We start from the raw sequence: 16127 nt of genomic DNA on the forward strand, positions 1-16127 counted from the left end.
CGTCAATGATGATTGATGATTGATGACTGCACCATCAAACGTCAAAAACTTCGCATTCATCAACAAGCAAACTGCAAAATTTGTATGTTTTGTACAATTTTCTAAAGATTTATATTAAAATTTCACTTAAATTACAGTTAAAAGCAAAAAAACTCGACGATGGATCGCAACAAACCGAGCTCCAGCGCTCGGTCAACGAAGAAGCAAATCGGTTTGCCCCAGAGCGAGCTCTTTGCCTTGGGTTCCAAATCCGGTCCCAGCTCCCGAGATGATTCCAAAAACAAACCCGGCGTGAGCGGAGGACCGGAACGCAAGCGGGATGCTGCGGCCCTGGCCAGTGCCGTGGCCGCAAAGAAAATCAAACTTTCGGCGACGGGTGGTTCCGGGTCGGTGGGCTCGTCTCTGCCGGGAACGAGTAAGCCGTCTTCCGGTGGGGACAGTTCCAGTTCCAGCAGTGTGCTTGAGTACTGGGAACAGATGGCCCTGGATTGCGAATCGGTGGATTTGGTTTCGTCGGTGCTCGGGGCCATCGATCAGCAGGACAGCGACAGCGTGGTTGGATATGTTTGCGGGGCGATTAAGTTGCTGATTTCGCCGAAGGCCAAGTCGGAATCGGTGCTCTCGTTGTCGCTGCTTTATCTGGCCAAAATCCGGCCCCATCTGTTTTGTAACGAGACGATAACGTCAGCTTTGATTGCCGTTCTGAAGCGGGATACTCAGAATTCGTTCAAGGGCCGAAACAATCCGACGGTTCACATTCTGGCGTGCAATCTGTTGGCCAGGGGTTACAGCGATAAGAAGCAGTGGCCGGAAAGTTTGATCCGGACGTACGTCGAAGATGCGATCAATGATCGAGTGTGGGTTGACTACGAGGAGTGTGCACCGTTCACTGATAACTGCGTGGCTGCGCTGGGAACAAAGATTCCACCGAAATGGATGCTGCAACCGGAGCTTAGTGCCCTGAATCCAAATGCTAGGGAGAACCCCGCCCTCGACGATGAACACTCAACGGACAGCGGCATGTTCGGGGATTCGTTGGGTAAGGATCCGGACGCAAATCCGCCTCGCTTTGCACACATCCAAGAACAGGTGGAGAAATTGGTGGTGGAAGCGGCCAAAGATCAACTGAATCGACGACAAGCACCGGACTGCTCTACCAGAAACTTTTTGAAATTCCTATCTCTGGGAAGTGGTATACCGGAAGTCCGGGCGTTGGCTATTCCCCGATTAGAACTTTGGATCCATAACGGTAAGCTGATGAAACCGGCTCAAGAGCTGCTAACTTTCATTTGCTACAACGTGACTGGACAGAATCCGAAGGACCACGAGGTCCTATCCAATTTGGTGAAGATGCGACTGAAGACCAAACCACTGATCAATATATTCATGACGTGCCTGAAGGAGATGATCAACTGTCAGTCGGAAATATTGGCCATCATGCTGAAGTACGTGGTCCAAAACGAGCTCTCCAATGCCCGCAATCCAAACAACATGGGCATGCTGGCCACTATGTTCCAGGCCAAGCCAACCGAATCCGCAACCCATCTGGCGGAGATCTATCAGGAATGTTTACTACAAAGGGAAGATGTCCTGAGAACTCTCCGGGTGTTCCTCCGCGAATTGGTCAAAATGCTACGATACGACATCAACTTGATGGTGTTTTCCAAAGCACTTCTGACCAATCGTTCCGATTTGAAGTCACAAGTGATGAGTTCGGAGTTTCGCGATCGCATCTTCCATTCCGTCGTTGATTTGGTATGCCTTTGCATGTTCCTCTCGGTTTCTCCACAAATTAGAGAGGCAAATGCGTCTATTCGGAGCGGAAGGGAACCAAAGAGCTCTCCAGCATTGACCACTTTCTACCAACAGATGTCCACGATTCAATTCGATACCCTCACGTGGATGCACGAAGTGGTTCCAATCGTCTACATGCCATCACCGAACGATTTCAAAATGGCATTCCACAAAATGCTGTTTCTGGATTCGCCCGAAGCGTACGCCAAAGGCGATCAATGGCCACCCGAACCGGAACGTGCTCCCATGTTGAGAATCGTCTCAGAAATTCCACTCCAGCAGAACTCGATGCTTCGTATCATCCTTATTGGCATTACCAAGGAGATCCCTTTCACCATCCCCGATACGATGGAAATCATAGAACAGTTGGTTCGACGCGCCGGATCCCTCCGTCACGTCGATTACCCACCGCTGGATGTGGCCAACTTAGAAATTATCGACCTGTTGTTCAAAATGTCCGAGTACCATCACCCGGACAACATCGTCCTTCCATCCAACTACGAACCACCGAATCTTGCTATCTCATCGCTCTATTGGAAAACCTGGATCATTCTGTTGCTCATTTCCGCCCACAATCCCTCCATTTTCGGATCATTCTGCTGGGAGCAATACCCAATGCTGCGCACCCTGATGGAGATGTGCATCACCAACCAGATAGGACCGACTAAGCCGTCCGACGAGGAACTCCAGGTTGCAGCAGCCGAAAAGAGCCAAATCCTTGAATTCGAAAACCACCTCGCTTCCAACATCATCAACGAGCAGAACAGTCTTCTCCTGTCCCAGCTGATCCTGATGGACCCACGAGGGGTGGCACGACGTCCTCCGAATCACGTCCTGGAGCAGATCCAATCATTGAACGTTACCCACCGATTGGGTCACTTGCTGTGCCGCAGTCGGAAGCCCGATCTCCTGCTAGAGATCATTCAACGCCAGGGCACTTCCCAAGCCATGCCCTGGTTGGCCGATCTCGTCCAGAACAGCGATGGCGATTTCAACCACCTACCGGTGCAGTGTTTGTGCGAGTTTTTGCTCTCCAACTCGAGTACGGTCATTGTGGAGAACAGTCGCGAGGCAGAACTGCTGGTTTATCTGCAAAAGGTGGTTCAGGACGAAACTGGCGATCATCAAATGATTTGCGAGATAATGGAGTACTTTTTCCGGCGGTTGTCGTCCTTTTCGAACCATTCGCGTCAGTCGGCTATTCGCGGGTTGAAGCTGCTGTTGAAGGTAAGTTGTGAAAGCTCTTCTTTTAATGCACATGTTTTCTCAAATCTAAATATAACAAAACAAAACTTTCGAAAACCATTCTCCAGAATGAACAGTTCTCCAGAAAGCTATCCACATCCTAGGTTTTGGAAGTTCATGTTGAATTTTCGGAACCGGTCTTGTAAACACTTGGTAACCATTTCTAAGCAAAAAGCTAAGAAGTCTTTATTTTTAATGGGAAGTCTCTTAAGTCACTTCCGTTATTTCATGTCTTAATTCTACAAGCTCCAGAGCTACCTTAAAAGATTCATGCGCGACTATTCCTAGGTTCTTCAGGAATTTCTTTCAAATTTCTCGAGCAGCTTCTAGTGATTTCTTTACAGATTTCTTATGGGATAATTTATGAAGTCATGCAGGGATCTGTCTAGAAATACCTCTAGAGATTTATCCACCAGTTCTCTCAGAAATATCTTAAGGGATTCTTTAGCGGAATAGGGTCCTAAAGCCCTGTCCCAATTTTAGTACCAAACGCTTAAATTTAGGCCAAAAACACCTGTTTACTCAATTTTTAAATGTTTTTCGTTGGTTTAAGCCTAAAAAAACAATTGTTTACTATTTTTGCGATTTTGTCACACTCCTTGGTTTAAACTCAAATTTTGGATATATTTTGTTTTTCGTGTCCCTTCCAAAATGTCAGATAGGAACAACCCCAGTGTTAAAACTACAACCCCTGTGGTGTTTTTTGTCGAACAAGTGAACGTCAAACATGATCAAAAGTGTCATGGTTCATATTTGGAACCATTTTAAAAATTATAGTTTAAATATGAAATAGCCGTAATTTGAGCTTGCTAAAGTAGTTGTAGGAACATGCTCTTTCGTGTTATTAAATAAAAACCAGAATTCATCAAACATTTTAGGACCCAATTTCTCCAGAATATACTCCAGGAAATTCTTCAGCACTCCAACGCTACTACCTTCAACAATTACAGCAGGAATTACTCTTAAAATTTTCCCTGGGAATTTCCTCTAGTTATTTCACCGATTTTTTCAGTTGATAATCCAAGAGCATTTCGAACGATTCCTTCATAAAGGTTTTCCGAGAAAATCCACTAGGTTACAGATATCTTTAACATATTCGTGTACGAATTTGTCCAGGAAACTGATGCTTGGAAAACTTTCCAGGATTTACTATGCCGATTTTTTTTCAGTTTTTGTTTTAGTCAAACTCATAAGGATTCCTTCAAGCATTTTCCACTGTTTTTCCAACAATTACTTTCAAAATCCTCCATCGAATGTTCCAGGAAATCTTTTAATAGCTTTTCCAGTAATCTGAACAAAGACATGGGATTCGTCATGTAGCTCATCCAGACACTTCTCTATGAATTTTCCAGCATTTCATTATTTCTATATTTGGTATTACATGAATTAGCTTGATAAAACCTCGCCAACAATATTTCGCCAAATCACTCGGTTCATGGCCGCTTCTCTCCATCCTCGACTGCGACCCACACTCTCCAGGTCTTGGTGCACCTGGTCAATCCACTTCGCTCGCTGCGCTCCACGCCTTATTGTACCGACCGGATTCGTGGCGAAAACCATCTTTACAGGGCTGTTATCCGGCATTCTTGCAACATGCCCTGCCCAGCATATCCTTCAGGATACTGGGTTAGCCGTAGAGTTGGGCGAGCTCGTGGTTCATTCTTCGTCGCCATACACCATTCTCCTGCACGTCGCCGAAGATCGTTCTAGCATTCGGCGTTCGAAAACCCCAAGAACTTGCAAGTCGTCCTCGAGCATAGTCCATGTCCCATGCCCGCATTTGGTGTGGGGGTGAATCTGCCTTGATCCAGAAACTATTTCTGGTCCCTATAGTAGGCAAGACTTCCACTGATGATGCGCCTCCATATTTCCCGACTTACATTGTTGTCAGCCGTCAGCAAGGATCCGAGGTAGACGAACTCGCTCACCACCTCGAAGGTATCCTCGTCTATCGAGACACCGCTTACTAGGCGGGCCCTGTCGCTCTCAGTTCACCATTAGCCCGACTCTTGTTGCTTCGCGTTTCAGGCGGGTAAACAAATCTGCCACCGTTCCAATTGTTTTTCCAATAATATCCATGTCGTCCGCGAAGCAGACAAATTGTCCGGATCTCATGAAAATCGCGCCTCGACTGTTAAGTCCGGCTCTCCGCATGACACCTTCAAGCGCAATATTGAAGAACAGGTACGAAAGTCCATCATCCTGTCGTAGTCCCCGCCGAGACTTAAACGAACTGGAGTGTTCGCCCGAGATCTTCACGCAGTTTTGCACACCGTCCATCGTTACTTTAATCAATCTTGTTAGCTTCCAGGGAAAGTTGTTATCGTCCATGATCTTCTATAGCTCTACAGGTCAACACTGTCGAATGCCGCCTTGAAATAGATGAACAGATGGTGCGTAGGGACCTGGTACTCACGGCATTTCTGGAGGATTTGCCGTACGGAAAAGATCTGGTCCGTTGTCGAGCGGCCGTTGATGAAACCTGCTTGTTGACTTCCCACAAACTCGTTTGCTATAGGTGATAAATGACGGAAGAGAATTTGGGATAGCACTTTGTAGGCGGCGTTTAAGATACCCAGACAACCAGAAGTCGCATAACAGTTAACGAACAAAGTCGTTTAGTTACACAAACAACATCACACCCGCACTACGTGGTGGATGATATCGTTTGATCGATGAGTTTCCTCGCATAAAACGTTATTTTCTGAGTTCATATGTACATTTCGTTTCGTTCCGTATACTTGTACAAAGTAAGTCGGATCAATCCGTAGCAGCTGTCAAATCAATTTTGTTATGATACATTAAGTCGCATAATAGTACAGACTGGTTCGCAAGAAAATTTACATACTCGTATTGCATGTTACTTTTCATCATATAAAATATGCATGTATATCGCCTCCACTTTTGTACGTATAAGGGCTTTTCGCAACATCTTATACGTGAAACTTTGCGCATATAAGCATCGCATAACGCAAAAGGTGATTTCGTTATACGTACATTCTGGTTGTCTGGGTAGTGATTGCACGATAATTTTCACTCTCCAGTTTGTCGCCCTTTTTGTAGACAGAGCGCCTTGTTTCCGGTAGATGTTCCGTTTCCTATATTCTGACTATCAGCCGATGCAGACAAGTAGCCAACCTGTCCGGGACCATCTTGATGAGTTCGGTGCCGATACCATCCTTGCCAGCGGCCTTGTTGTTTTTGAGCTGTTGAATGGCATCCTTAACTTCCCCCATCGTGGGAGCTGGTTGGTTTCCACTGTCCGCTGTGCTGACGTGACCATAGCCTTCGCTGTCCTGACCTTCTGTGCTATGTTCTCTGCGCCATTCAGGTGTTCATCATAGTGCTGCTTCCACCTTCGATCACCTCCCGTCCGTCCGTCAAGATGCTTCCATCCTTATCCCGGCACATTTCAGCGGCACGAAATTTTAGCCGGATGTGTTAAGCTTCTGATAGAACTTTCGTGTTTCTTGAGAACGGTACAGCAACTCCATCTCTGGGGATTCCGCCTCTTCCAAACGACGCTCCGAAATAGGCGGGTTTGCTGTTTGCATTTCACTCTGTATCGTTCCACATTTTGCCGCGTACCATGCTGCATTCTTCTCCTCCCAAACCTTCGGGCACTCCTCGTCGAACTAATCGTTTCTTGAACTCCGTTCCACATATCCGACAATGCTTTCGGCGGCGTCGTTAATAGCTGATTTGACTGTCCTCCAGCAGTCCTCAAAAGGGGGTCTGTCAAGCTCGCCTTCATCCGGCAACGCTGCCTCAAGATGCTGCGCGTACGCATTGGCGACTTCCAGTTGTTTCAGCCACGCTAGATTGTACCGAGGCGGGCGTCGGTACCGTACATCGTTTATGGCGGATAGTTTTGGGCGCAGTTTCATCATCACCAGGCCACGATAGGTTCTGACGTTTGATCGTAGAAAACGATCAAAACGTGGTCGATTTGCGATTCTGTCTGCTGAGGTGATCTCCAGGTGTATCGATACGGGAGGCTGTGCTTAAAATAGGTGCTACGCATGCCCATAGTATCTAATATTTATTTATGACTGAACAATTGAAGAGTTTGTAAGCAGTACATTGATAAATTAGTAGTACGATATAGTAAACATATAATATAAAATTCGATTTTCATTAGTACACGATTAGACCAACAACATGCAGTATGGTCTAATCTACCGGTGTACTAAATTCACTCGGTCTGAGAATTGTGACACTTGAGCGGGGCACGCTCCCGTATGATCCCCACGTGATCTGGACCCGCTCTAGTGTCAAAATTCTTCGACCGAGTCAGTTTAGTACACCAGTGGATAAGACCATATCACGTTGTTTTCTATCTACAGGGTGGCCACCAAATTATCATTTTCTAATTCCCGCTTTCTTTTCGGTTTTCCCGGTATCTTCTTCTTCTTCTTTCTGGCGTTACGTCCCAACTGGGACAAAGCCTGCTTCTCAGAGCATGAGAATCTCTTATGAGCACTTCCACAGTTATTAACTGAGAGCTTTCTTTGCCGATTGACCATTTTTGCATGTGTATATCGTGTGGCAGGTACGAAGATACTCTATGCCCTGGGAATCGAGAAAATTTCCTTTACGAAAAGATCCTCGACCAGCGGGATTCGAACCCACGACCCTCAGCATGGTCATGCTGAATAGCTGCGCGTTTACCGCTACGGCTATCTAGGCCCCCCTATATATTTTTCAGAATTTTCCAGATTTTCAATTGTTCTAATCACCCTTGATTCAATACTTCGAGTGAAACCTAGCATAATTCAGGATAAGAACCCAATCAAGTGTGTAACTCTTTGTTACTGAGCATATGAATGAATTTACACGTTATTTAACAAAGCTACGATGAAGAGAAGATCATCTTTTATTTCTCAGTATTGATGATTTAGTAGATGTTAACTCATTCATTTTCTCAGAAACAACGAGCTACATGATTACCGATGGCGTTCATGGTGTTATCTTAAATAATGCGAGGAATAAATTAAAAAAAAATTGAAAAAAATAATGTTTAAAAGAATAAAACTAGTAATTAAATCATTAATAATTTTATAATGCATTTCATGAAAGGTACTTGTTCCAAATTACAGACGTTTAATTAAAATATATTCAACATAACGACTTTCTTCTTCTTTTTCTTCTTGGCATTACTGGGACAGAGCCTGCTTCTCAGCTTAGTGTTCTTATGAGCACTTCCACAGTTATTAACTGAGAGCTTTCTTTGCCAAAGTTACCATTTTTGCATTCGTATATCGTGTGGCATATACTATACTATATACTCTATGCCCAGGGAAGTCAAGGAAATTTCCATTACGAAAAGATCCTGGACCGACCGGGACTCGAACCCTGACACCTTCAGCATGGCTTTGCTTTGTAGCTGCGGACTCTAACCACTCGACTAAGGAAGGAACGACTTTATATAACTTATCTTTGATAGTTTATAAAATTAGGGCTCAAACAAGAACGAACATTTCTAAATTATTTGAATTCACGCCTTTTTCCCGTTCTTCCAGTTTAGGTGGCCACCACCTGTCGCTACCAAAGTACCACTTGTCGCTACCAACTTTGCTATGCACATCTTCGAGATTCTAAAAGTTTATATTAGACTTTCCGAACCGAACAGGTCCACGGTCGAATATCTTTTTGAAATATTAGAAGTTACTAAAAGTTTTAATAATATTTTATAAGAATTTTATGAATGTTCTACGACAATATTATTATTCATTTCAGTGGTTCCCAACCTTTTTGAAGCTGCGACGCTCCTTTGAAAATTTATAACCTTTTCGCGGACCCCTTTAATTGATAATCTCCAAACGAAAGTTCATAGATTTATCATTAATAAACAGACAGACACACCTAAAAATTTTGCTGTTGTCCGTCACAGATAATGCAAGAATTCTTTCAAGAACATTCGGAGTCCACTAGAAATTTAGCCAGGAACATCTTTCCAAGAGAGATGAACAAAACAAAACTTTTTGACTTTTTTGGTGTTTTTTGAGACAGAGTGCATATTATTTTCCTCTGAGTTTCACAACTACATCTACACTAGAACATCCACACCATTGATCGTGATAATGACTATTGTGGGCCAATATCATTATCATTACAATTGCGATCGGAGGCTCGCGTACACACACGTTTTAATTCGTTGTTGCCTTTCAGTAGTAAAGTTATATTTAAACCGTAATTACGAGTCGCGTCCCTAGCATATCACGTATCGCAACACAAACTCTCACAGAGAAAAAAAGGCCAGCTAAATTGAGTTGTCCTTATTTTCAAACTGAGAGTCCTGATTTTCACCCTATATCTTCACTAGGGAAATTTTTGGCTATCTTGGATGAGATTCGAACCCGTTAGAGATATGGTTTCTAACCCCTACACAAGGCCCGTGATCTCAATAGCTTATTTTTCCAATTATCTTAGCAGTTTCTCTAGTGAATCATCCAAGACTTTCTCAAGAATCCATTTGCTTCTTTCGAAGATCCTTGCAAAAATTTATCAGAAAATTCTACAGAAGATCCATCAAAGATTACTTTAGGATCTTCTGATATCTATCAGCAGCTTTTTCCGGAAATTTTCTTTTTTTTTATGTGGAGAAATCTTAGGAGGAAACTCTGGAGTAATTCATGGCGTAATGAGAAATTCATAACTACCGAAAAACTAAACATTAATAGGTATTTTGCAATTGGATTAAATGGACAAATCGATGTGAAATTTGCGAAAAAGTTCCACGTCTTCTCGGTGAAAATCGAACTCACGACTCCCTGTTCGACTTCCATATAATCCAATTGCAAAATCTATGTAATGTTTAGTAAACCACGAATCATAATTAATTAAACGAGAAATTCGTGATTAAAACTTTAGAGAAATCCTGAACGACAACTTTGGAAGCAATTAAAAATACCTCCGTGGAGCTGTCTGGAGTAGTTTGTTGGAAATTTATGGAACTCGAAAATTCTAAACATGGATCGAAACTCCAAACAGATTCAAACTTTCGTATATCTTTCATGATTGCCTAGATGTAGTATGTGGAGGAGTTACTATTATGATTTATAGGCGTATAAAGCATCAACCTTGTTCGTCATTCGAAACCAAAGTTAAACTTGTTATTAGGTATTATCCATATAATACTTTAGGGGAGAAAGGAATAAAGCAAAGCGTGACGATTTTTACAAATTATTTCATAGGTTCAAGATAGGTTAGTTTTGACATAAAAAATGCACCAAGACACAAAGTGATGTAGCAGAAAAATTACCCGTCAAACTAGGGTAAAAAATATAGTATCTATTATAGATAATATAATAGGTCAAGTCAAGACAAATTTATTAGTTGTTCAAAGCTGAATATGCACTAGAAATTAAAATTTATTCAAGCTTTTTTTATGATAATTTATTGTACTGACAGAAAATAGTGCAGCATGGAGAATGAGCAATGAGAATATATTCTCATTGGAGAATGCGATACTTTGAACAGTTTACTAGCGAAAGTCTAAGAGTCACCTATATTTTCATAAATCAAACTTCTTCCAGGTATTCCAAGAGGAGAACGACCCCGTGCCGATCGAGAGCAACAACTCCGATTGGTTGCTGCGCTATCTGCCGACCATTCCGCACTTCGCCTACGTGCGTCCCAATGTGGTTGTCCAGTTGCGGGCCGCCTGTCAAGTTGAAAATTCTCCCGAGCTGGTCATGGTCTACATCCAGTTTATTGCTGCGCACACATCAATGGACTCCGAGGCCGACATGCTGGAACACGTTATGGACATGTCCCATCTGATTGTCGAACGGAGTACCATCTTCTCGCACATCATTCCAACGGAAACGGATCAGAGCGAGGCACGTGTTCAAACGCTCAACTGTCTGTTCGTGATGTTCAACAATTTCCTGATCAAATTAAGAGAGTACAAGATCACGCAAGCCTTCGCGGAGTATCAAGACCTATTGGTGGTGCAGTTTGCCGATGAGAGTCAGTGCCACATTCATCTGAACATCATTCAAGCATTCGTGATACTTTTGACTCACTCGACCTATATTCCAATGGCTGCACAAATATTGGACTATTGGTTCCCGGAAGGTGCTCCTCCACCACAAGCATTCAACATTGAAACTTCCGAACCGGTACAAATCTTACCGGATTGGCTCAAATTGAAGATGATTCGCAGCAATGTAGATCGCTTAGTTGACGCAGCCCTATTGGGATTAACTCCTGATCAGATTGTTCTTTTCGTGCAGAACTTCGGCACTCCAATCAACTCAATGTCCAAATTGCTGGCCCTGTTGGATCGCGCTGTGATCGAACAATTTGAGGCGGTAAACAACGCTATTCTACACAAAACGTATCTCACGCAGTTGGTGGAAATTCAGCAAGCGAGAGGTGCCAAGAATGGTCATATTTCCATACAAGCTCTAGAGCTGGATGATCAACCGATCGGAGATCCTCCTATGATGAACGTAACGGTCATGCAACCACTGCAGATCGATTTAAGCGATGATAGCAGAATAAGGACGATCTCCGAGCAGAGTAAACCGGCCTCCAAGACTAAGGAAATCGAAGAAGCTGTGGAGATTATATTGACTCATCCGGTGATCAGTAAACCGAATATGCCCAAATATCGAAAACTGATCCAACGCTTGAACAGTGGAGGAAAATCTTCCAAATCGCAAGAATACACCGCTAACAAGGTGTTGAGCTATTTGGGACGGTTGATAAAGAGTGCCCAGGGGCAATATTTGATCAAGAATTGGATTCAGAATCCGCAGATGTGCTGCTTCTTCCGTTCCCTGCTGGCAATTCCCCCGGAAAAGTTTGAGAACCTCAACTATTTGCTTCACATACTGGACGAAATAATCAAGTACATGAATCCGACCTCGAACACGGTTTTGTTACAGGTAAGTTAATCCTACAAGCGTCAAACCTTTTGTGTATACTCTGGGGTTGATATTTAAGAGTAGTTTTTTTTAAATAGTTCGTTGTCTATGCCTTAGGGTCATATTAATCCCAAATTTAAATTTGACTTCCACTTTTTTGCAAGAAAAATTTATTACTTATACAAATTATAGGAAAATTCAAAATGTTTATTTTGGAAAACCGTTTAAAAATGGCGAAATGTTGGAATTTGTTTCATTTATATCTCAGCAATAGTATCATATAAAATCATACGCTCTTTAGTGATAATTTTCACAAGGGAGGGCTGCTGCGATACACTGATTAGTTGAAATTTCACCGCATGATAACGCTAGCTCAGAAATTATTGCTTTGTAGAACTAATTAACTAATTATGGCGTCCTATATTAACCATTGTATAACACATCAAATCTTTACCGAAGAAAGTATAATTTTATATAAAGCTGTTTCTGAGATACCAGCGTGCAAAGTTTCTATTTATTTATTTTTTTTTCGTTTTTATCTATTTTTACAATACTTTCCTCGAGATGAACCTCCCCCCATTTGAATAGTTTTATGTATTTAAACTTCACTGAATTAAATTTTCTTTCAAAAATCGATAAAATTCTGCGAAGTTATCACGTTTTGAATTTGGGGTGACCCTTGGCGAGTTCGCCACTAGAGGTCTATATAATCCCAAGGCACATACAACATAACTTTTTTGGTACAGGCAGAACATTGTGAGATAATATAGCTGATTTATGTATGTTGTTTCCAGATTCTAGTCGGCAAACGACAGCAGTTGGTGAAGGTTGCCCAAAAAGACAACCTACAAAGTCAGGGACAGTCGCAAAGTCTGCTTCAGGTTCTCACAACCAACAAAGCTTCCGAAGTGGAACGCAAGGGTAAGCTACAGCTACGGCAAACCAGTACCGACGACATGATCAATGTGATCTCCACCCTGCTGAAAAATGGACAAGAAATCAAGATGGAAATACTGGAGTTGCAGTTTGATAAGCGTGGTCTTCTGGTGGACTGGTTGGCAGACGCGGATTCCGAGTTGGTGCACGTCAATAAGGAAATACAGATGGATATGTTGTTCAATCGTAGCCTGGGAGAATTTCGACCTTACCTACTTTCGTTGATGAGTCATCAGGCAAGTTGGTCTACACTTCATGAGACGGTGGATGTACTGATGGAGAAGTACAACGCAAATTACGATCCTTGCTCTGTGCTGGACTTCATCAATACGCTTACTAGAAACCCTAAGCTGTGGCAAGGAAGGGACAAGGCCGTCCCGAAGCACGAACAAATAGAATATATCGTCACACTGAATGGAAAGCAAATTAAAACCTTTATTGATTACATCCTAGCAGAGTCGAATGCCGAGAAAATGTGCGATCGAGTGAAACTTCTGCTCCAATGCGTGGACTGTAAGTTTGATTACCTCGAAGAAATGGTCGAGTATGCAGTAAGCAAGAAGCATCAATCGTCAAAAATGTTTCTACAACAGCTCTACTTGAACATTCCGCCGATGAAATTCTTGATGCCTCATGTTGAAAACGTTTATGATGCCGACGTACGCAACGCCACTGGATGCGTTGGAGACAAGTTCACGTACTACATTCTAACCACGATCGCTTGCCTAACAGCTCCAAGAGATTTCCAGCAAATGTCGGCGGAGATGGAACTGATTGTCCGGAAACTCGCAGCTTCCCATCCAGTTCTATTGCTTCGTCAGATGTCCGTTCTGGCTACCTTGCTCCAGGGACGTGCTCACATGGACTTATCTGTATTGAGAGCAGAGTACCATTTCCATCTTTTCCATCAAGTCATGGGAATACTTGAACTGCTTCAACCACTTGTTTTCGAAGACAGTTACAAAACCGGTCTCCAGAATGCATTGGATTGCTACTTTGCTCTTTTGCGAAATCACGGCAACGTTAAGGAAACCTATACACTTATCTATCGCTTTATGGAGTTCCTTCATGCTTACATTGGGGCTAATCCCAAAATGGCAATCAGTTTCATTCAAAACTATTCGGATCTTCTGAACGACCTAGCTCGTCAACATTATGATCTTCAATCGCTACAGCAGCTTGTCCAAGGTCTGTCCATGTTCAAGCAACGCACACCTTCAACTCCGGCTGCTATCAAATCTGAACCAGAGGAACCTACTCCAGGAACGTCCAAGGATGTGAAACCTCCTGCTACTTTGGACTCCGCACAACAAGCCACAGCCGCCATAATGATGTCCACTTACGTGAAGAATGAAGTCCTGCCGCAGCACTGGCAAGAACTCACCCACGCAATCAGATCCCGAGAAATCGACGATATTTCTACGCCGCTGCTGGAAGTGGACGCACTCACGGTCAAGCGCCCAAATCTCCTAGAAGACATCATCGACGAGATCATTCGATTCTTGACGCATTCATCGGGCTCTATCCGCCAAACCGCGCACGGATTGGTAACGCGTTGGCTCAAGCAAAACCCGGGCAATTTCTCCACCAACAGCACGGCGTTGACGGCTTTCGTCCAGTGTCTCTACCACGAGGACGTGGCCGTCGTGCAGAGCGCCCTGGACAAGACGACCGAGTATGCGCTGTGCTTGCAGGAGTACGCACCGCAAATTCTGATGACGATGTTCAACTTGGGCATTTGCAACAAGATCAATACGTACACGACGATTCGGCGATGCGTTCAGGCGATCAAGAAACAACATGCGTGCTGAACAGAGCTCGTAAGTATGTTTCAATACATTTTAAGTCCATGTATGTCCCATTGAATTCATAAAGCAAATAAATGTATCTTCTACGTAGGTTTCATTTATTTTTGTTATTTACAAGAAATTCCAAGACGATTAAATGTGTACTATGGGACTAAACTCTAATGTTTGTAATACACATTGAGATAAGGCTTTCCCCAGTTAGCGTTAGCGTAGTTACGGTATACTTCGTAGATTGGATACTAGCAACATTCATGTTTCTTTTTAATAATCTCATCCTGACTACTTTCAAGAACAAGGCAGGGGAGTATACCTTGTTCAAATCATAAACAATAATACTAAAAGCATGAATATCGCTATTCCCGGCCACGCCCATCTTTACCGTAACTTGGGATAGGGGAAGGAAATGATGATGTAGCACTTACTTAATGAGAGGCCACCGACTCAGCGACACCCTCATAAGTGCTACGGAGTTGGAGGTTGGGGAAGGTATATTGTCAGGATTCGCCTAGAAAGCTGGCGATAGACCATAAATATTTGTTGTTTAAGCGTTTTCAAATTAATCTTTTGAATGCCGGCAATCAAAAGAGAAAACAATAGCTTATTTATAGTATAAATAGTATTTCGCGAAATGCTTGTCGATTGTGCAGTAATATTTTTGCTCAATAACCAGTAAAAAGCAAAACCGATCCCTCCAGGGTCTCTGATTGTATAAAATAACGATACGCGTTAAAAAAAAAAAAATCACGCCTATTGAAAAACTGTACTGTGCCCATTGAAAAACTGTACTGGGTGGTACTGTATTTTTAGATAATCGAAAAACGAAAGGATGCGCGTTCGAACTAAACACCCTAGGATAACACAGTAGGTTTTTCTGCTCAAAATTATACGAAAAGCAGAATCGATCCCTCCAGGGTCATCGAACGGTTAAAAAGCATCCACAACCGATTGTTAGTTGCGTAACACCCGCCCGGACAGAATGCGCAATCTGAACATAATTATCAAACTCCGAAAATAACATTTTCCGTTCAAGAAACGATCAGAAGTTCCACGACGCGGACAAAAACGATCCGGAAGGCTCACAAAAGAAAAAGTATCATACTGGAACAAACTCACCGGATTGATTCTCTAAATTTATGTGCTGCCTTTCACTTCCGGATGGTTCGGTGAACTTAGGGCAGCCAAAAACCAACAGTACTGAGGACACAAATCAAACAAATCACTTTTTCATTTTTCACTTTTCACTATTCCATTTCTGAATGTAAAAACTGTCCTGCTAGGGCTTCATGAAGCACTCGTCGAAACGAAAAACAATCTCCTGGTGTCCCAAAAACAAACCGTCTTGCTTGGGCTCTCCGAAACACTGCCCAGCAAAACTCGCGAAACGAAAAACAACTCCTGAGATAAGGCTTTCCCCAGTAAACACAAACTCGTATACGATAGCGCATAAGAGTACAAAAGTGGAGGCGAT

General features: G+C 43.0%; 1 protein-coding gene across 1 annotated transcript; it reads left to right on the forward strand.

Moving 5' to 3' along the window:
- Positions 1-52: 52 nt before the first annotated feature.
- LOC5573173 (integrator complex subunit 1) lies at positions 53-14756 on the forward strand. The gene is made up of 4 exons (XM_021847578.1): positions 53-82; positions 138-3021; positions 10578-11936; positions 12710-14756. Exons 2-4 carry the CDS (start codon positions 160-162, stop codon positions 14660-14662), a joined length of 6174 nt encoding a protein of 2057 aa, XP_021703270.1. The 5' UTR covers positions 53-82; positions 138-159; the 3' UTR covers positions 14663-14756.
- Positions 14757-16127: the final 1371 nt, after the last annotated feature.

The sequence above is a fragment of the Aedes aegypti genome, chromosome 2, assembly GCF_002204515.2.
Source record: "Aedes aegypti strain LVP_AGWG chromosome 2, AaegL5.0 Primary Assembly, whole genome shotgun sequence".
Classification (NCBI taxonomy): domain Eukaryota; kingdom Metazoa; phylum Arthropoda; class Insecta; order Diptera; family Culicidae; genus Aedes; species Aedes aegypti.